Below are 21774 nucleotides of genomic sequence, written 5' to 3'. Positions count from 1 at the left end.
CGCCAGCCCGCGCTCCAACCGCCAGCGCCGCGGCCCCCAGCGCCTCGGCGCCGCAGCTGAGCCCCCTCCCTTCAACCCCGCCGCTCCGCACGGCTGGCGGGCGCGCAAAGCAGCCTGGGACCTGTAGTCCCGCCCCCGCCCGCCCCCGGGAGCGGTCCCGCAGGCGCCCCAGAGGCTGGTCCGGAAGAGTCACCCCTGCCCTCTGTTCCTTTGTGTAACCTGGGGCTCAAAACCTCGCGCTGCCGGGCTGAAACATTGTTCTATTTCTTTATGGGAGTGTGGGTACTTGGAACACGCATTTCTCAAAATTCATCAGGGGTCCCCTTAAAACTGTACGTTTCACTCTATGTAAATTATACCTCACTAAAAAAACTTTATTTTTAAATCTTTGCCCTGCCAGATTCACAGGCTAGTATTACAAAAATGAGAGAGCCTATTGCTTGGCGCTGAGTGGGTGCTCAGTAAATGTTTATAGAATGCGTGAATGAAAGCCAAAGCACTTCCCACCTCTCCAGACCTCAGTTCGTTCACCGATATCAACAAATATTTACTGAACGCCTTGTATGTGCCAGGTACAGTTCCAGACACTGGAGGACACAGCAGTGAACAAGCCAATCATTTCCCTGCCCTCATGGAGATAATAGTCTAGTAAGGGTGAGAGATAATACAAACTACATAAAGAAGACAGATAAATATACACTGTGTTGTATACACGCTGTGATGAAATTTTAAAAAGGACTACCACTTAAATAGCATGTATTACTTACCAGTGCTTTGTGTATTAACTCATTTGAATTCTCACAATAACTTCAAGAGGCAAGTGCCATTGTTTCGCAATTAAGCAAAGTAAGAGGATGGGGGGATGTAGGGCAGGAGTGGCAGGCTACGTTCCAGAGGGTCAGGGAGGCCCCTCTGAGGAGGTGACATGGAGCAGAGACCTGGATGATGTGAGGGAATGAGCCGTGGAAAGATGTGGGGGAGAAGCAAATACAAAAGTTCACTTTACTTGAAGAAAAAAGGAAGGTCATAGCTACGTTTGTGAAAGGGCCAAATCAAAACAATATCTCATCTTCGTTTTGCATGTTTTTACACAGACACACTAACAGACGCAGGTGGAAAATCGAGCTTTCTGAAATGGACATGGATACCAAATTAGACTGCTTACTTGGAGACAGGTAGCAAGAGTGAGCTTACCCCGCCAGCCAACCAGCTATGGGCTCTATGTTAGCTGCCACATGACCACCCCTTTCCCCAGGGTCCGTCAAGAATCTGGCTGGCTGGCCACAGCAAGGACACCTCTACCTTAGTGCCCTTTGGTTCTCTTTGAATGCAGACTGATGGAATTTGTCTCCTAGCTCTGCCACTAACCAGAGGTGTGACTTTGGGCAATTTATTTTACCTCTCTGAGCCTCAGTCTCTTCATCTATAAAATGGGGACAATATAAGTAGCTACTTCATACCATTGTTCTTGTAAGGATTACAAGATCATGTAAAAGTGCTTACATAGTAAGCACTCAGTATATCAATTATTATTATTATACAGTTAGCATTGATGTTCTTTGAAATCAGCAGGTTCGGAGAGGGGGCTCTAGCAGCCCCAACACATGGGAGGCCAGAGAATGCACTGCAGAGATGGGATGGGCCACCCTCAGGAGTGAGGGAACCATGTTTAATTTGGGCCTTGCCATGGGCAAGAGGGGCTGTGATTAGTTGGCTTATGGGGAAGGCAGCCAGGGTGGGAGGTGACCGGGAAATCCTATGGAAAGGGGAAGAGCTGGGAGAACTGAGACTGCAGTACACAGCTACACACAGGAGGTATACAGGAGGCCACAGGGCGGGAGTGGGGTACAGCCCACCTCTGCCCTCAGCTCTGTCAGTGAGTTGTGCAAAAGTAGGGGTGACCAGAGACTGTCGACTGAGAGGACAGAACTAAACCCTGTGGGGTATCTGGTAGAGGCAGATACCTGCTAGGCAGGAGGAAAGCATCCTTCACGGGTGGCAGGAGTGAGCGCCCCACCCTGGGCAAGAGTTTGGCCTGGCTGGCCGGGTCTGGGCAGATGGTACTAGACAAGAGACCTTTGCCGTCCCTCCCAGAGCTGGTGTCTGTGCTTCTCAGTGGGCAAGCTGGCCTCAAGCCTGACCCTCCTGCACTTGAACTTCCACTCTCTCCCTGTCATTTTAACATGCTCGCAGGCCCTCCCCTCTTCCTTATGGAGGCCACACCCCATATCATATCAAACATATTAAAATGCTCCACATCCCATAATAAACATAATTTTTGCTCTAAAAATGTTTGAAGGAATTTCTAGAATTATGCGCTGGATAGTATCTGACTACGAGGAATTCATTTTAATTTACGTTTGGCTACCATATCTTGGCAGTCATCATGTCTATTGGGAATCCTGGCTGAGTGAGAAAAAACCCAACCTATAAATTGTTTTCAAAGGGAGTGACATTTTTATGATAACTATGATGTTGACGTAATGTTACACTTTGTAGACATTTAATGAAATATTTATCAATTTTGATTTTCCTCTTTTTCTTGGGTTTTGCAGCCAATATCCTTTTCTTAGGCTACAAACATTTCCTAGGCCCCTTGAAAGCTGGCAGACCCGGGTGCTGGACCTACACTATCTACTGATAAAAACTCTATATCTAAACTCTCCTGGCCCTTTGCCAGGCTCTGGCCAGGCCCAGAATGTGGCATTCTGAGGAGGCTGCTCAGCCACAAGCCCAGAGACCCCAGTGAGAAAAGGCAAAATGTGGAGGCCTCAAAGCCGGTGGCAACATCTCAGCAGAGGCCTCTGGAGGGCCCCACGTCTCTGCAGAGCCAAGCAGAAGAGGCTCAAGGCTCCAGGACAGACCCCAACACCCTCTGGATCCCCCAGACTTCTCCCAGGCCCCCCTGCCCTGCCAGTTCTCTCCTGGCCACCCTGGGATGCCGGTTATTTCATAGCAAATCCTGCATTGTGTCACCCCCCATTCCTAAAGCTGCAAGCTGAAGGGGGCTGGACAGTGAACCTTCATCTCGTCTCTCTTAACACCTCTCTCCAACTTTATTTTGGACAAATTTTTATATTTTATGTAAAATGCTAAACAAATGCAGCTTCAGTTTCCACCCTTTTCTAACCAGATCACCCCCGTCCAGGCCCTCCTACATGGACTTTCTGGGCCTGCCCCTGGTGGTTCCTAATTCTTTGGCACCCTTCTTTGATGGCTTATTGACATTTTGCAGTTTCCAAAGTCTCTTAGATTAAAGGTCAATGTCCTGTGGTCAGACGCCAGCTTTACACAGCCTACATGCCTTCCCCCGTGTCCAGTACGGGTGAGCTTGGTGCCAGAGGGTCTGCCCTGCCTGCCCATGTGAGCCCCTGCCCCCTCGAGCCTCTCAGGAACCAGCGACCAGAAGGAAATGGCCAACCCAGGAGGAAGTGGCTGCTGTTTACTGAAAAGAGGAAATTTGAGCAGTGAACTTGGTCCCACATGGCCAGCCTCTGGTCGAACCCCAGGGAACACAGAGCCAGTGACTCATCCTACTCCAGTTTCCCCAGAGATGGACAGGGTGAGAGGCCTCTGAGGAAGCACCCAGCCACATTGCCTTTGCATCTCTCAGATCCCAGGGGACAGAGCTGGCTAAGACACCAACCTGCCACAGGAGGAGCCCACAATCCCGTGGGGAGCCCAGAGAGGAACGTAGACCTTACCACCTGATATGCTGTGTGTCCTTCGGTGTGTCTGTGCCCTCTCTGGGCTGCAGTTTCCCACCTATTCCACGAGGGAATGGATGGCACGGTGATCTCCAAGAGCCCTGCCCCACCTGCTCTGAAATGGATCAGCGGCGTGAGGCAGCTGTGAGGGCCTGTGGTCATTCTCCCTGTAGCTCCCCAGGCCAGCAGAGGCTCTGTTTTTTTGAGCCTCCATGCTCAAAGGTCTCTTGATTCTTCCAGTCATTACAACCAACCTAACCCTTCCCTTCAGAGCGCTATGTCATCCTGCAGGCCTGGCAGCCCACTCTGGTCAGTGCAAGCATTACCACTTTGCAACTTCCCCTGCCCTGCTGGAGAAGCTGCCTTAACCCTCCTGCCACACACAGATGGCACCAGTGGAGGCCTTCCGTGCCTGAGGCAGAGAGGACTGGCAGAGCTGGCTCCATTTTCAGGGGGTGGGGGGGACACAGTGCAACCTTGGTGGGGACTTGCTCAACCCGGAGCACATCTGGAGGAAGTTGGCCTGGATGGGGAGGGTACTAGAGTTCATGGGACAAGGCTGGTGTACTGGAGCTGTGAATGGGCGGAGCTCAGGAGGGTGGCAGAGGGAAAAGGGAAAGCCAGACCATCTTCATAGCAGAAGCTGCACTGACCAGGGTGAACAGCTCCCACAGGGAAACCCCCACCACCACCAGGGAGAGGGCTGTCCACGTGCTTCCACACAGCCCTGCACCACGCTGCCTGCCCTCTGGCTGTTGGGGGGGACGGTTTCCCAAATAAAGGAGGGGCTGTGTGACATTAGGTGGATCACCCAGTCTTCCGTTGCCTCAGTTTCCTCATCTATAGAATGGGGCATAATAATAGCATTTACCTCCTAGAGCTGTTGTGAGGCTTAAACGAGATAACAAATGCCAAGCATTTGACACAGCCCCTGATGGGTGGTAAGGCCTCAGAATGGTAGCTGATTCATTTAGTAAACGTCCCCAGCCCCTCCTCTTTGCCTCCGCCTGGTGTTGAGTAATGCTGAAACTCCAAAAAGGAGTGGGCCTGGCCCCTGCTGCAGGAAGCTCTTGGTCTAGGCAGGTGGGGGAGCTTCAGACAGGGGAGCCCCCCAAGGGAACCCTCTCGGCCTAGATTTGCCGTCTCCAGCTTCCAGGAGGCCTCATTTCCCTACCAAATTGGCAGGCAAATCTACACACCTGTGGTTCTCTTTCCTGGAGGGAAGGCATCTGGGGTGCTGGGCAAGCTCCCAGCCCCGGGACCAGGTAGCCAGGGCTCAGATAGGTAGAGGCTTGGGTGCCCCTGGGAACTGATGGGGGGGTGGAAAGCTTGCAGGGGCTGCGTGTGAGGCCCGCCTAGGAGTTAGGGAAAGCCACATTGCCCAGGAAGCAGGTGAGAACTGGACCCCAGGGGAGGCAATGGGGCTGTAGCTGCAGAGGCCCTGTCCTTTCTGGTTACTGTCCTGTTTCTGGGCCTGGCACTGTGCCCAGGACACTGTAAGCCCTTCTGCCTTCCCCACTCACCTTTCCCAGGGGCCCTCTTACGGTCCCCTTCCCAGGATCCCCATCCCTCAGCCAAACTTGAGCTCAGATTCTTCCTCCCTGCTCACACAAGCGCTAGGACTGCAGCCTCCACTGTGAGACACAGCCTGGGAGGTGGGGGCATTTTCATTGAAGTCCTGAAGAGATGCTGTTCTGATGATAGAAGTTTAGACATCATCCTGGTTGGGTAAAGGGGTTTCCAAAGGAGTTTAAAAGGTGCTCATGCAAGCAAAGCAATAAGGAGACAAGACCTTGGAGGGAAGTTCCCAGAAAGCAGTCAGGATGTGATAATGGGCAGTGAGGACACCCAGAAGGAGCTGATCTTGGAGTGAAGAGGAGAATGTTTTAAGATTTGTTTTGTATTTTGAATATATTGACAAAATATTTATTAATTTTGATTCAAGGCATTTTTTAGGTACTTACAGAATTTGAGTAGCAAGGAAAGGAGCCCCAGGCAGGGGAGATGTCAAGAGCAAAGGCATGGAAGGCAGATGCAGCATATTTACTAGGAACCGGTGTGGGACACCCAGGTTCTGGTCCCAGCCCTGCCACTGACTTACTCTTTGTCTCAAGCAGGCCATTTCCAGTCCTGAGTCTCAGTTTCCCATCTTTACAATGGGGACAAATGGAGACAGTAATGCTACCTCGTCTACCTGTTATAAAGAGGAAAGGCAATCATATGTATGTATTTGAAGTGTTTGGCACATGATAGGGGCTCAACATCGTTATAGATCTACTGTGGGCCTCCATTTCCCAGCTGTGAAGTGAGGGGAGGGGAGACGGGGACAGGACTAAGGGAGGGGCAGCTGCAGCTGTCCAAGCTGTCAGGTGTGCCAGGACCCGTGGCGGCCATCTGGCCTCCAAGAAACTATAGAACAAGAGTTCCAACATATGGTCCTTGGCCCCTGATCTTCCCAACAGGCCCTAAACTGATCCCTACATACCCGTCCCTTCTTTAGTTCTCATGAGCAGACAGCATGTAATTTTGTAGATTTTCATTTTTGCATGGGACTCAGAACTACTCACTGGTGAGGCCAGATAATCTATAGAGAAATAAATTTACGTCTTGTTCTTGCTGCTAAAACTGAGAGGTACAACCGATGGGGGAACGCCTCTGATCTGAGGGGTGAGTTCCCTTTCCTCCGGGGTTGTCAGGACCCCACAGTCCCAGAGCAGGGGTATTCTGTGGAGTAGGTGGGGCTGGCAGTGTTCTTAAGACCATGGTAGGTCTAAGGCACTCTTGCTTTTGGAGTCTGCATCTCACTATGTAGCAAATAAATAAATGAATAAATTTAATGACACACCCACATTTGAAATTTTAAAATTATATACAATATAATATTAATATTATATATAGTATTAATTAACATTACATATATATTATATATGACATAATATTCTAGATATCTTATGTATAATACTATATATAATTTTTCTTTTCTTTGAACTTTTTAGAAATGATTACTTTTATGATTTTCCTTTGGAATGACTTGGCTTTGAGAATTCATTTAATTGACAGTTGGTAACAATCTGTTGGCAGTTTTCCTGAACACTTGGGGATTCTTGTGAGGTAAGACAATCTGACCTCCAAACCATTTTCAGATATGATGAAACTTTTATGAATACTAAATGAAGCGGATGCAACAATATATTGTATAGACATTTATTATGCATTTGTTGTGATTTTGCAGTTTTCTCCTTTTGGACTTTGGAGCCAATAGTGGTAGAGTTGTTTTGTTGTTGGTGTTGTTTTTCAGGTCTCAGACTTTTTTTTTTGAGTCGTGAGTTAAGTTTTATTTGGGGCAAAATGAGAACTATAGCCCGGGAGACAGCATTTCAGATAGCTCTGAGAAACTGCTCCAAAAGGGTAGGGGGGGAGGTCAGTATATACATGATTTTGGTGAATGGGGGTATGTGCAGCCCATTTTTGCAGAGACTTGCTGCTGATCACGAGGAGCAGATGTCACCAATAATGATTTTAGTGCTTTTCTGGACACTAGGAGATGCAAGAATTGGGCTCATAAAATCTTCTGAAAATATCTGAAAAATTCTGAAAATATCTGAAGGATTGTTGTGCCAGTTTTTCCCGGTGCCCAGAGGGCCTCTTTCCAGCCCTTGTAAAGTTCTCAGTACCTGGCCATTGTCCTGTGAATGAAACAGAGCTGCCTGTTTGGTGGGAAGACATCTGTAGGGAGCATCTCTGGGTACTGCCTTCCTACCCCAACAGCCATGATCTATAGGTGAAAAGGTGAGCTTGCTCAGTGACATCAAGGGGCCGAAAGAGTCACAGTAAAATTGGTGACCTCTCTGAGTCAGCATCAGCCCCCTCCCAGTTTTTCTTGCAAGCTGGGGGCCCCCAAATGTCTGAGCTTGGATATATTATTTATTCGTCTATTCGTTCATTCAATATTTCCTGAGCATAAATGACTACAACCCCTAAAGAAGGCAATTTGGCAACATCTATCAAAATGACAAATGCAAATACCCTTTTGACTGAGCAATCTCTCTTCTGGGAATGTGTTCCATGGATGTACTCACTCTTATGTTTAATCAAATCTGTATAAGGTCATTCGCTGCTGCATTGTTGGAAATATAAAAACACTGGAAACAACCCAAATGCTCGTCAGTAGGGGACTGGTTACAAAGATTATGGTGCAGCCATGCAGCTGTAACAAAAAGAACGACATCCCTCTATGTACTCTTATGAAAGGAACTCTAAGATATATTACTAAATAGTTTTACAAAGCAAGGTGCAGAACACTGCATAGGATTCTACCCTTATATAACAAAGGGAGGAAAATAAGAATATACATATTTACTTGAATATGCATAAAGAAACCCAGGAAGAACATTCAAGAAATGAATAACAGCGGTTCCTTGTGGGAAAGAGATGGAACTGGGTAGATGGGGGTTAATGCCTAGAAGGAGAACACTTTTACTTATACCTTTTTTACACTTTTTATTTTTAAAAACCATGTGGATGTATCACGAATTTGAATGACAATTTAAAATATACCAGGACTTCCCTGGTGGTCCAGTGGTTAGAACTCCACCTTCCAGTGCAGGGTACCAGTTCGATCCCTGGTCGGGGATCTAAGATCCCACATGCCTCACGACCAAAAAACCAAAACATAAAACAGAAGCAATATTGTAACAAATTCAATAAAGACTAACAAAAAATGGTCCACATCAAAAAAATAAAATAAAATAAAATATACCTATTGAGCATCTAACTGTGCCAAGCACTATTCTAGGGACAGAATACAGTGGAGAATAAGGCAGACAATCTGAGAAAAAAGAAATAGGATCATTCATTCTCCACTCACTACTATTGTGGAACAAATTCTAATGGAATAACTAACTAAGGGGCACGAAAATGCAATGTTCATAAACTAAAATGAACATATGACTAGAATTTACTGAAAAGCCCACTTTGGCATTCTACCCAGGAGGCTGGCTGCCAGCAGCACTTGGCCGTGTACTATGTTCCCACTGCACAGGCTCAAGAAAGAAGGAATGGCAGCGTTAGTGCTGGGGTTCTGGCCATACTCAGTGGGTTTCCATCAAAACAGCTGGAAAGACACTGACCCTGAGCATCTTTCTGGAGAAATCTGAGTGCTCTCCTCCTGAGAAGGTATGCCAGACTGAGCATCCTCGGGAGAGAGTAATTTAATGGATAATCCATTACCATCTATTGGTCCTACAGGAGAAGCATGACCTTGATGGAGAACCTAGGACAAGGAAATTTCGATGAGACAGACAGAGACTTAGAATTCTGGGGACTTCCCAGCAGGGGGATTGACTTGGAGCTGGGGCTGATGTTTATTGCATGTGCACCATGCCTCCCCACCGCTCCCTTGCATCGGATCAGCTCACTGGATCCCCAAACCCTACCAGGTGCACACTTTTTCTCCCTTTCATTTTTACAGATGAGAAATTGAGACACAGCAAAGTGAAGTACCTCCTCCAAACTCACAAAGCTGGCAAAGGGGGAGCCAGTATTCTTAAGTCGCTTAGTCTGACTGCAGAGCCTGAAACCTCTTAGTTCCTCTCTGGACACCTCTGGGCACCCAGGGTTGGAGAAGGAGGACGGGGCTGCTCCAGGGTCCTCTCTCTGTCCCAAGACCCAGCCCTTAGTAGTTGAGCACAGGTGATGAACTGAACAGTGGGATGTGGAACACTGTCAGAGAAAACCCATCCCCAGTCTTTCACAGAGTTCTCTTGATGCCTGCAAAGCTGACTTCAACCCCTCCTCACCCCCATTTCCTCTGAGTATAAATATAGACTCTCCTTTATTTGCCTGACCTTGGAATCTTCACATCTGTCCTGCAGCCATCCTGGGCTCCCCGTTCCAGTACACAAAACCTTTGTCTTCTTATGCAAATGGCCAGGTTCTGCTCATAAAAGTGCCCCACCTAAAAAGGAGGTGGAGAGAGAACACCTCATGGAAAATTGTAGAAACACATTTCTTTGTATTTGGATACCTCCACGACCTCATGTTGGCAGCAAACCAACTCTCGGTCAGACCCCAGCTTCCTTGGCCTTTTTTGGGCCATGGACCTCTTTGGTATCTGGTAAGGCTCATGAACTTTTTCTCAGAATAATATTTTTAAATGCACGAAATAAAGTACATAGAATTACTGTGGAAATCAATCATATTGAAATAAGGTTATCTAAATATCTGTGACGTAGTAATACGATGTGCTTCTTGATTAGCATGTTAAATATCAAGATCCAGCTTTGGGTCTAATTATTATAATTTTGGGGTAATGAGCAAAATCAATATCTCAGGATGTCTGCAGCAGCTGTAATGTGATATGAAAATATCTGTGATTTCCTTTGGTGACAAAGTCACAGGTGTTACGAACACTAATAAGATTTGTTCTCTGCACTCGCCATGGAAGGAAATGCTGAATTTCAGTTAGAGATTGGGGAAGATAAAGATGTAATCCACTCCTACGCCTCCCCCACCCCATATTAGGAAATTCCAGTCCTTTCTAGTTTGGCCCTGGGATTTCCATTATGACCCCAGTATATCCCTGGCTTACATCTGTGACAGGAAGACCATTTCGCAAGTATGTGAATCCTTCTCGGTGTCCCCTGGCTGGAGTTGATTCCTCTCTGTCAAGGCTGGAAATTTTTATAAAAGTGATGTTCCCGGTAGCTGACCCTCGGGAACACTTGCTATGTGCCCGTGGGCCTGTCCTGTAGTATTTCACTCCATCGACAGGTGAGGCAAGTGGATGCCCTGCAATCCTTTTTACAGAGGTGGAAAATGAGTCTCAAAGACAGGGAATGAGCTGTCCAGGTTGAGGTTGCAGGTATGCCTCATGCCCTGACCTTTCCTCTAAATCATATGTATCACACATTTGCCATTGGTATTTTGATTTTGATTTGAGAATGACCATGATGAAATTATAATAATAATAGTAATAACAAAAATAGTTACCAATAGGGGAGGACCCACTGTATTTCAGAGTCATTACATCATCATCATCATCATCATAAGTAATAGCTAATGCTGATAGCTTACGTTCCAAACTCTGTTCTGAAAACTTAACGCATTTTACCTTCCAAACAACAGATCGTGTTCTTCCTCCCTGTTTCAAAGATGATGACACTGAAGACCAGAAAAATTAAGCCATTTGCTCAAGGTCCCATAGCTGGTGAGCTGGAACTGGAACCAAAGAAATATGTCTGTAGCATCCTCATTTTTTACAAATGAGCTGTTTTGTTGAAGTAGAACATATACATAGAAAAATGCATAGATCATGAGCACAGAGCTCATTGAATTTTCACAAAGTGAACACACTCATCAACACACCACCCAGATCAGGAAATAGAACATGATCAGCACCTAGCAGCTCCTCACCCTTTCCTGGTCGTCATACACTCCCCAAGGTAAACACTGTCCTAACTGCTATTGGTATTGGTCAGTTCTGCCTGTTTTGGAATTTATATATATGTTCCCTCATTCTTAACCATTATGCTGTCTCGTTTACTTGTCACAATGACCCTAGAGTCTAGAAAGTAGCTTTTTAAAAATTATTCCCATTCTACAGATGAAGAAATTGAGCTATCTGCAACCACTTAGAAACCGCCTTGAGGCCTGTGTCAGTGTGATGGAAGCGGAATTCTAACCCAGATCCTTGGGGTTGACTGTTTGCAACATCCCCTGCCTCACTGTCAACCGAGCCTGGATTTCTGCTGTGAAACTCGGGAACACATTAGAGATTCAGGGATGTTTGCATGAACAAATATCCTGGGCCCTCACTGGTGCAGTGCTTCCTCTCAAAAGCCTTATGGCAGCCCTTCTAGGGGACCCGTCTACTCCAGAGGGCTCTTCCTCCAGCCACATGAGCTTCTGGGTTGCTTTTCAGGATCTCCAGCAGAGTCCCACCTCATAGGCTTTGTACTTGCTCTTCTCTCTGCTGGGAGCAGCATCTCTTCCCCCAGGTACCTGCCTGGCATTCTCTTTCACTGTTCCAGTGGCACCTCCTGAGCAAGGCTTCCCCCACCCCTGACTCCCTACCTGACCCCCTATCTAAATAACACAATCCGTGCTCTCTTCTTCCACTCCCTTTTCCTTGGAGTGCTTATCACCCTTGACCCCATATTCTATATATGTATTTGTCTATTATCCGTCTCCTTCCACTAGAACATACGTGCCATGAGGCAAAATGCCGTTTTGGTTGCTGCTTTTTTCCCAGGGCCCAGATGTACGTGGCACACAGTAGACAATAAATCTTGAGTGGAAAGAGGAATTAATCAGCACGGAACTTCACCAAGATACAAGTGGCCGCCATGAAGGAAGGATAAGTAGAATTTAAATTCACACTTTGCTAACAGTGGCAGTGCCTGGACTTTAGCCAGAGTCTGGTCTTTAGCTGAGACAAAGACCGGAGGTTGGGCGAAGGGGCCAAACCCAGTGGGGCAGCTCATCTGTTAGCCAGGAAGTCAGGGATCCCTCTCCTGCCCCTCTCTGACTGCTAATGTGACCCTCCCCCAATGTCCCCAGACAGCCAAGGTGCCCCGCCTCAGAGCATCAGAGAGGAGAACCAGCCGCATATTGTCAGAGGTGACAATAGGGCTCCTGTGTGCCGCGGGTGGTTGGAGAGGGCATGGACTCAGGCAAATGAGCCGGGGTGCCCACAGATATAGAGGCATACGGGTGGTCGGGGCTCTGCTTCCACATCAGTGCTCGCTAGAATGGAGGGCCACCTGAGGCAGTTCAGCCTGGTCAGGGGGCCCGAGGGGGCCGGGGACAGCCAGGCCCTGGCTAAGCTGCAGGAGCTGGCCCTGATGTGGTTCACGGAGACGCAGGCCCCCCTCATTTTGCAGAATGGAGCCCTGCCCCCCTGGTTTCACGGATTCATCACCCGCAAGTAAGGCTGCCCCTATCCATGTGCCCAGCGTGGCTCCTAGCCCCCCAGGGCCGAGGGGCTAGCCCCTTTCCCTGGGCTAGGCGGGGACCCCAGAAAGCAGTGGGTGGGGGAACAGACTGAGGAATGCCGAGTTCTCTGACAGCCGCTTCTGTGGGCAAGGTGGGCGAAGGCACTGGCCCCAGCTCTGAGTGTAGGGCTGGGATGGCTGGGGCTGTCAGGCAGCCAGAGAAACAGAGAGGAGCGGGCTGGAGAAGGATGCATTCAGAACAGCTCCGGATAACCCGATGAATTACTAGGGGGACTGTTTCATTCATCATCCAAACCAGAGCACTGTTAGTAAGAGGACTTAACTAGGAGAACTGTTCTAAGTGGGGACTCTCCCAGGCGAACCTGGATATACAGTTACTCTAGGAATACGGGCCAAGATGTGGAGGCTGGCTTTCTGATTGGGCTGGATCTCCAAGCTGCCAAAGCACTAGCTGAAGGAATGACAAATGCAGCCACTCATTAGGTCCTCCTGGCCCAGCACCTGGCATTGAAGCAGGCAGATTCATGGGCGTTGACGTGTACTGTAACACAGGGCCCTCTGCTCTGTTGAAATTCTTACTTTTTGAGTAAGGGGCTCCAGGTTTTCATGTAGTACTGACCCCTGCAAAATTTGTAGCTGGTCCCGCATAGAGCAGGCACTCAGCAAGTATTTGGTGAATAAGTGGGTGAGGAAATATCTGGTCTATGTACTGCCAAATCAGAAGAAAGCTGGAATTTCCACCATGCCTCCAAAATCCATGGCATCATTTAGAACTATCCGTAGCTGCCTGAGGCTGAAGGGGACATGCCAGGGAAGGGGATGAGAACCTATGAGTTGCCATTGTGGTCAGGCTCCAGACATACCAACGCCTTCTCCCTGCAGAAACTACTGTGTAGTACACATCCTGCACAACTGTACACAGCAGTCCTGAGGCAAGGATCCCACAAACCTAAAAATCTCCAGCTCTATGGATTCCTTCTTGCTGCAGGGACATTCAGGTGGGGAGGGTCAGTGGCTGCTGTGCCTGATGGCGAGGCAGTAGTGGCGGGGGTGTGTGTATGTGACCTCGGGCTTCCAACCCAGCCAGCCCCAGACTGAGTCTTCCACAGAACCAGACGAAAGTCTGAGGGAGTCCTCTATAAAGGGTTGGAGATCGGTGCACTGGGTCTGGGGCATGGCTGGCAGGGACTCTGAGGCTGGTCTAAGTCAGGCTGCTCCTGCTGTTGTGGGGACCCAGCCCCAGCTAATGGCATGTCCTCTGCCCAGGCAGACAGAGCAGCTGCTCAGGGACAAAGCTCTTGGCTCCTTCCTCATCCGCCTCAGCGACCGGGCCACCGGCTACATCTTGTCCTACAGGTAAGAAAGGAAGCCCTCTGCAAAGGGCAGGCGGGCTCTGGCTCCACAAGCCAGACTTGCAGATAAGCTTGGAATCTCCACCAGCCCACACTGCTGGGCTTTCCCTGGGCCCTGACTCCCTCACTCCCTCAGTCATCCGTCCGTGTCCATCAGACATTTTCTAACCAGCAGCAGCCATACACTAGGATGAAGCACCCACCTTCAAGGGGGTGAGTTGGTGGGGGGCAGGGGAGAACCTCCTCCTGATGGGAGGCTGGGGAAGGCTTCACAGAGGTGGATTTTGAGTACAGGATAGAAGGAAGAACAGCAACTTGCTGGGCAGAAAAAGAGGTGTGATTGGGGTTTAGGAAGGCCTTTCCAGTAGATTGAACTGCATATGCAAAAGAACAGAGACAGGGCAGACTAAGGTGTTGGGAGCCACAAGTTGCCAGGTGCAGAAGGACACATGGTTCCAGTGGAGCAATACCTGGAGAGGAAGGCCGGGGGCAGCTCAGGACGGCCTTGGATGTCTGGCTATGTCTGTAGACAATGAAGGGTCATCTGGTCAGACTTAGGTTTTGCAAGGATACTTCAGGCAGCCTATGGAAGGAGGACTCAAGACAGGTGCTGGAGGTGTGGGGGCAGTGGGGACCACTGAGGGGTGAGGTCTGGGCTAGATGAGGAAGCTTGGGCTAGGGTAAGGCAGTGGGCATGGAGAAGAGGAGACAAGATGGCCAGGATGAAGTCAGAGGTGGCGACGTCAGAGCCTGTAGGTTGGGTGGGGGGAGGCAGAAAAAGGAAGAAGTTCCCTCCCCCACCCCTAGTTAGGGAGGGAGGGAGGCTGGGGCTCCAGGGCAAATCTCAAGGGCCTCAGATTCAGATTCAAAATTATCATCTGTTCAGATTGCCCCAGTTCTAATTCTGATCTTGAGCATGTCACTTTGCCTCTCCGCACCTACATTTCCTCATCTCTAAAATGGGTATATTGCATAGGATTGTTGAATGGGTTTGATGAGTTTATACCTTTAAAAGTGCTTGGTACGGTGTCCGGAACATAGTAAATAAATAAATGTTAGTCATTATTAAAATAGTTATTGTTATTCTATGTGCCAGGTATGGTCCTCAGCACTTTGAAATACACAAACTCAGCAGTTTTCAAATGTCTTTTCAGCATCAGGGCTTTTTTTTTTCAAACATGATCTTAGGTGGAGTGCCAGCTTATTAAAGAGATCAAAGTGGGGCTGCACAAAGATATACAAATAGCCCAGTGGAATCCAGAAACAGTCCCCCACATTTGGTTACCTGATTTGCAACAGAGGTGCCACTGCAATTCAGCGAGGGGGAGGGCGGGGGTCGCGGCGGGGGGAGGAGTATGGGGAGGCTGGTTTTTTCAATAAGTGGTACAGGAGCAATTGGATATCCAAATGGAAAAAAATGACCCCCACCTCACACCATACATAAAAATTAATTCTAGATGGTTCACAGACCCAAGTGAGAAAAGCACAAGAAAACATAGGAAAAGAAAACATAGGAAATATTCTTCATGACTTCGAGACAGGCAAAGATTTCTTAAACGAGACACAAGAGTACTGACCATAAAAGAGAAGGTTAACAAATTGGATTTCTTTAAAATTAAGAACTTTTGTGAATCAGAAGATACCATTCAGTGAATAAAAGGACAAGCCGCAGTGCTGGAGAGGTTTTGTATTGTAATACATACACCTAATAAAAGACTCATGTCCAGACTATATGAAGAACTCCTGCAAATCAGCAAGACAAAGATGACACAGGCAAAATAAAGGCACTTCCTAAAAGAGGGTCCAAAAGGACAGTGAGCTGGTGTTCAGCAGCGTTAGCAATTCGGGAAATAGAAACTAAAACCACAATGAATGGCTACAGTGGAAAGACAGAGGCCACCTAATAGTTGGTGAAGATGCAGAGCAGCTGTAACTCTCATACTTGGCAATGATTTTAGAAAACAATTCGGCATAATCTACTAAAGCTAAACATACATGTATCCCTCACCCAGTTCTCCTTCCTGGGATATTCTCAATAGCAATGAATACATATATTCAGCAAAAGCCATGTACGAGAATGTCCAGAGCAGCTTTATTTATCATTGCCCAGATGTGGCTATAATCTAAATGTCCATCAGCAGAATGGATAAATTGTGGATTTAATTAAATGGAATACTACCTATCAATGGGGGGAAAAAAGGAAGCTAATTCTACATAGACATGAATCAATCTCAAAGATATAATGTTGCGTGAAAGAAGCCAGACACAGAGAAGAAATACTGTATGATTCCATTTAGGTGAAATTCCATAACAAGCAAAACTGATCTATGGTGATGGGGGTCAGAGTGGTGGCTACGTTTGACTGGAAGGGGCCACGAAGGAGTCTTCTGGGGAGCCGGAAAATGTTTTGTTCTGCTCTAAGCGGTGGTTACCTGGGAATGTTCATATGTGGAAGTTCATCGAGCTGCACACTTACGACGTGTGCACTTCACTGTGTTTACGTTACCCTTCCATAAAAAAGGAAAATGAAGAGGGTGGGACTTTACAGGCTGGAGTGGAGATGGGAGCTGGAACTCCATCTTTTCGGCCTGGGTGGGATTTGGGTGAGATGAGGAAGGCTGAGTTGTGCAAGCGTGGGCTCGGACCTCATCTTTTAAGCCTTAGATATTTTGCTCATCATGGATATTTTGGTATTAATTTTGATTTTCTAAAATATTGCATTATTAGTTATCTTGATTACTGAGTTTTGTGGCATCCCTTTAAATTTGCATCCATGCTCCAAGCTGAGTGCCTCACTCCCCCTTAACCCCGGCCCTGGCCCTTTCCTCCCTGACTGACATGCGGGGGTGGGGGTAGGGTGCGCGTTGAAAAACCGCTCCCTATCACCTGCAAGGCTGTGTTTGCTGGATGTCAACTTCCACTTTATAGAGGAGCACGTCAAGGCCCAAGTGGGCAGCATGGCCCCGGGTCAGCTCCGGCCCTGGGCCAAGGCAGGGCTGCCAGTTGTCAGCAGCCCCAGGCCACAAGTGCTTGTGTTGCAGGGGCAGTGACTGCTGCCGGCATTTTGTCATCAACCAGCTCCAAAACCGGCGCTACCTCATCTCAGGGGGCACCCAGAGCCACGGCACCCTGGCTGAGCTCGTGCGCCATTACCAGGAGGTACAGTTTGAGCCCTTCGGGGAGACCCTGGCTGCTGCCTGCCCCCGGGTAGGTACCTCTCTTCCCCGGGGGGCGTGGGGTGGGGCAGGGTGCCCGGGCCAGGGGTGTCCACCACTCGACCACATGTCTTTCCTTGCCTGCCCTATTTCCTGCCACCCAGGGGCACTCAGTGCAGGGTCATGATCCCTATTTGAGAAGGGGAGATGGAGGAAGCATTCTACCTGAGGTCAGGGACCTGGTGGGAATGTTTCAATCTCTGGCCAGCAGTCTCTGGCAGGAGGCTAGAGGCTGGCCAGGGGTGTATGACCACACACCTGCTGTGTCCCCACCACCTCCAGCTAGAGAACAGTGATCTATATGACGCCATCACCCTGGGCCTCCATCAGACCAATCTGGGCCTGGAAAACCCGCCTGCTGCAGTGTCCCCCACGGTGGTCCCAGACAAGGCTGCCAGCTCCCGCCCCTCTCCAAAGCCCCAGGTCTCCTTCCTCTACAAAAAGAAGAGCCTGGATGCAAGTCCCTGGAACCTCCCCAAGGAAGAAAGCATGGAGGTGAGGAGGATTCTGGGCTACCCAGAATCAGGGTTGCTAGACCAGGAATGTGGGTGCCACGTCCACCATCAGGCCCAGAGAGGCCACACTGGCCATCCCCTCAGGCTGCGGAGGGTGAGTGCCAGGCCCAGAGAGGAGCAGCCCAGCTTGGAATTACCCAGTGGTTCACCCATGCTGTGGCCTGCCTCTGGCTGGTGGATTTGGTTCAAACCTTGGCTTGGCCTTTCTAGCTGAGTGACTTTGGACACGTCACATAACCTCTCTGAGCCTCAGTTTACCAATCTTGAGGTTCCTGTGAGGCTTGAATGAGGGAATGGATATGAAATGTCAGAAAAATCCCTCTGTAAACTGTAGAGTGGGATGCTTGTGAGTCAATACTTTATTTTCCTCCACAGCCACTCACAGGAAGGACTCACAGAGATTTTTCTTAATATATATCAGATCACAGCGAGGGCTTCTCCTCATGTTTAAAATAAAATCTGAAATCTTCACCAGGGTCTACAAGAGCCTCACCAGGTGCCCTGCTACCTGTCCCCCTTCTTTACTTTTCTCTAACCTCATTGGCCTTTGGATCTCCCTGGAACACATCAACCTCGTTCCCACCTCAGGGCCCTTGCTCTTGCTGTACCCACTGCCTGGAATGCTCTTCCCACCAGACATCTGCATGGCTTCTACTCTCACTGCATTCCATTCTCTGCTTAAATGTCATTTCCTCAGAGAGGACCACCTAAACTATAGAAAATATCCCCTCTCCTACCAGCCTTTCTCCCTATCCCATTACTCTGCTTTGTTCTTCTTCATAGTACTGATCGTGAGCTGACAGTATATTATCTTGTGATATATTATTGTATCATATATTACATCAACCACATTAAACTATACAACAGAGCAGTATGTTGCCCATCTCCAGGTTAGAATGTAAACTCCCAAGAGTTTTGGGAGTCTTGCTCATCACTGAGCCCTTGGCACCTAGGACGGTGTCTACACAGTGCTTACTAAATATTTGTTGAATAAATACACAATTGATGGACTTGGGGGTGGACCATTCTGAAGGAGAAGGGAGCAGTGAGTGGGTGGGCTCAGGGGGCTCTGAGGGACCACCACTCTTGGGGGGAGAGGAGCAGGGCAGGATGATCTTGGGTGGGAGGTAGATTTCGTGACCCCTGGCCTTGAATGCCAACATAAGGACCATACTCAGAGTCCTAGAGCATGAAGCTGGCAGGGACCCCGAATGTCAACCAACCCCTGCACATAACCGTCAGGTAAACTGAGCCCAAGACAAGGGGCCTCAGCTTCTCTGAGAAACCTGCAGTTTACCAGAAGGCAACTTAGTGACAGGCTAACCTCTAAGAGGTTCTGTCGTTCTCTCCCCAGGCCCCCGTCAAGGTGCCTCCCCTCCCGGACAGGAGTGCTTCCCTTCTGGACGAGTCTTTTGGAGGCCCCCACAACATCATCTATGCAGACCTGAGAAGGATGAACCAGGCACGGCTAGGCCGGGGCACAGATGTGTCTGGCAGGCAGGGGCCAGTCCCAGCCAGCAGCCAGGCCTTCTCCCCAGGCAAGGAGGCCCTGAGGAGACTCTCAGATGGAAGCCGGAACAAGCCTGATGGCCCGGGACCTGCCCTCTCTGGGGTGAGCCCAGACCAGGGCCCTAGAGTGTCTCCCACTTCTTGGGGCCTTCTCCTGCCCCCCCATTCTGAGGCTCTAGGATCCTCAGCTGCTACCTGGAGTCAGGGGTCTCCAAAACTGAGCCGTTCTGCAGACATCTATGAGCTCATCTGGGCAGAAGGCCTCCTAGAGGAGGCCAGGGATGTGCGAGACCAAGAAGGCAGCAGTACCTACGAGCAGATCACAGTCTGCTGGGGTGGCCCAGCCAGGCCCCCCTAGCCTGGAGCAAGTCCCACATATAGCAAGCTTTCAGGGTCCACAGACTGTGGCTATGAGAGGATATTGGGGGCCCCGGAGCTCCCAGAGCCCAGGAACACCTATGAACAAATCCCGGCAGCCAGGAGCAAGGAGACTGGACGGACATGTAAGGGGGGCTCCATGGGTGGGGTGATAGGAGGGACCTGTGGCCCTCAGGCATGGGCAGGTCAGGTCACTGCCACTGCCCAGAACTTTCCAGCCCTAACTTCTGCTTAGAGATGGTGGGAGAGGCAGATGTTAGGTTTGGATGTAAGATGGAGGCTTCCAGGCCCTTCTGATGTCTTTCTCTGTGGCAGACTAGGACTCCTGTCCCTCCCTCTTGGCCACTGCAAGCGTCTCAGAGCCTCAGAGAGGTGGACAAGGGCCCTGGCTCCAGGTCTGACTTGCCTTGGCCCTTTTCATGGCTCAGCCGCTCCCTAGCCACGTGGCTTTGGGCAAGATAGTTTCCCCCACAACTAAGATCGACAGGTTTAGCAAGATAAAATACAAGACGCCCAGTTAATTTGAATTTCAGATAAACAATGAGTAATTTTTTAAGCATAACTATGTCCCCAGTAGTGCAATTATTCCTCATTTATCTGAAGTTCAAATTTAAGCGGGCATCCTGTATTCTTATTTAGCGTCTACCCAGGATCTCCATTTCCTCATCTGTAAAATGGGCTGGTCCTATGGATGTGTCCAGGGGTGGCTGCCCAGGAGGTGAAGCTAGACATCCTTATGTGCTCAGGACACAGCCCAGAGATGGCTGTCAGTGAGCAGCTGTTATTCCTGGGGATCTCTGATAAGAAAGGAGAAAAGGGGAAGCAGGGATCAGGAGGGCAGAGGGAGGTGGTCAGGATTCCCAGAGAGGCAGAGGAACCCTCCTGGACCCTCAGCCCCAGCGTATTTGCCTACACCTGGAGCCAATGAGCTGGGAGAGCCCACTCCCCGAGGGCACAGCCTCAGGCCTCGGGCACGTGCAGACCTCCTCTTCCGCTTGAACAGCAAAACCCCGAGCTCCCAGCTGAAAGGCCTTCACCAGAAGCTCTGCCAGCTCCTCCCGCAGGGAAGGGCTGTGCCCACGCACCCCAGGACAGGGAGCTCGCCTGGTGCAAGGCTGCCTCTGAGGTCCTGACGCCCGGGACCACAGATCCTGCCTGCAGACAGCCCTTCTAAGAACCACAGAAGCCACAACCCATGTCTGCTCTTCCTCTAGCTGCAAAGTCCTTCCGGTCCCTGGTGGCGCCATGTACATCCCCACCCCCATTCTACCTAGGGCACGGCTGGGGCAGACAGCGCTGGGGTTGGGGACCCCAGGGGACCCAGTGAGGGAAGGGGGGACTTGGCCTTTCTTCTCCACTTTCCCCTAGCCTCCTTAGCCAGAGAGGGCGAATCCTTCATCCAAACCAGAGGACTGGAGTGGAATTTCTGGCACTGAGAGGGGTGGTGGAACAACTATCAATATTCCAACCTGGCCTTTCTCCAGCCTTGAGCCCCAGCCCCCAGTTGCTGCCAAGGGATGCTCTGAGCCTGGCTCTCCCCTCCCTGTCCAGGGACCCAGGCTCTAGCATCTTCTCCCTCCTTGCAGCCTGACAAGCTCCGGAGGCTCTTCTTCACAGACAAGAAGCACAAATCCTTCACAGACAAGAAGCACAAATCTGACCAGGTCACCCTCATCTGCCCTCTGCCTCCAGCCAGCCTTGGCCTTTAGGGGTGGCTCTCAGACCCCTCCCATGAGACCCAGACCCCACCTGGTGGCCCTTAGGCCTTGCCCAGGCATCAGCTCTACACATGGGGCCCTCAGGCCTCTCACTACAGCCATTCCCTCAGGCCAGCCTGGCTCCTCTGTCCCCTTCCCTTGGGATCCCACTCCCCCTCATACCCATGTGTCCCCACCTCCATAAGGGTGAGCAATTGGGCTGCTGCCCCCTGCCCACTGCCCCCAGGCAACTAACCCTCCCCAGAGAGAACACCGCAGCCCACCTCGGGCCCCCTCCCTGGGCAGAGTTGGCTCAGTTCACATTTGTGGGGAAAACCTACCCACAGTGGCCTCTTGGCTATGCAGCGTCTCGCTCTCAGAAACGGGGCTCTAAGAGTCCCTACCTCCCAGGGGGGTTGTAGGGACAGAGTAAATGAGCAGCCTGCT

At 49.8% G+C, this 21774-nt stretch overlaps 1 protein-coding gene across 1 annotated transcript; it reads left to right on the top strand.

The window, feature by feature from the left end:
* Positions 1-12457: 12457 nt before the first annotated feature.
* Positions 12458-21339, top strand: SH2D7 (SH2 domain containing 7). Its single transcript, XM_060164576.1, is given in 6 exon segments — positions 12458-12633; positions 13928-14017; positions 17055-17224; positions 17515-17723; positions 19098-19778; positions 21217-21339. Coding segments are annotated over 6 exon segments (1449 nt in total).
* The last annotated feature ends 435 nt before the right edge of the window (positions 21340-21774 follow it).

The sequence above is a fragment of the Lagenorhynchus albirostris genome, chromosome 1, assembly GCF_949774975.1.
Source record: "Lagenorhynchus albirostris chromosome 1, mLagAlb1.1, whole genome shotgun sequence".
Classification (NCBI taxonomy): Eukaryota; Metazoa; Chordata; class Mammalia; order Artiodactyla; family Delphinidae; genus Lagenorhynchus; species Lagenorhynchus albirostris.
Note: the sequence above shows the minus strand (reverse complement) of the source record. Positions and strands in the feature narration are given on the sequence as shown.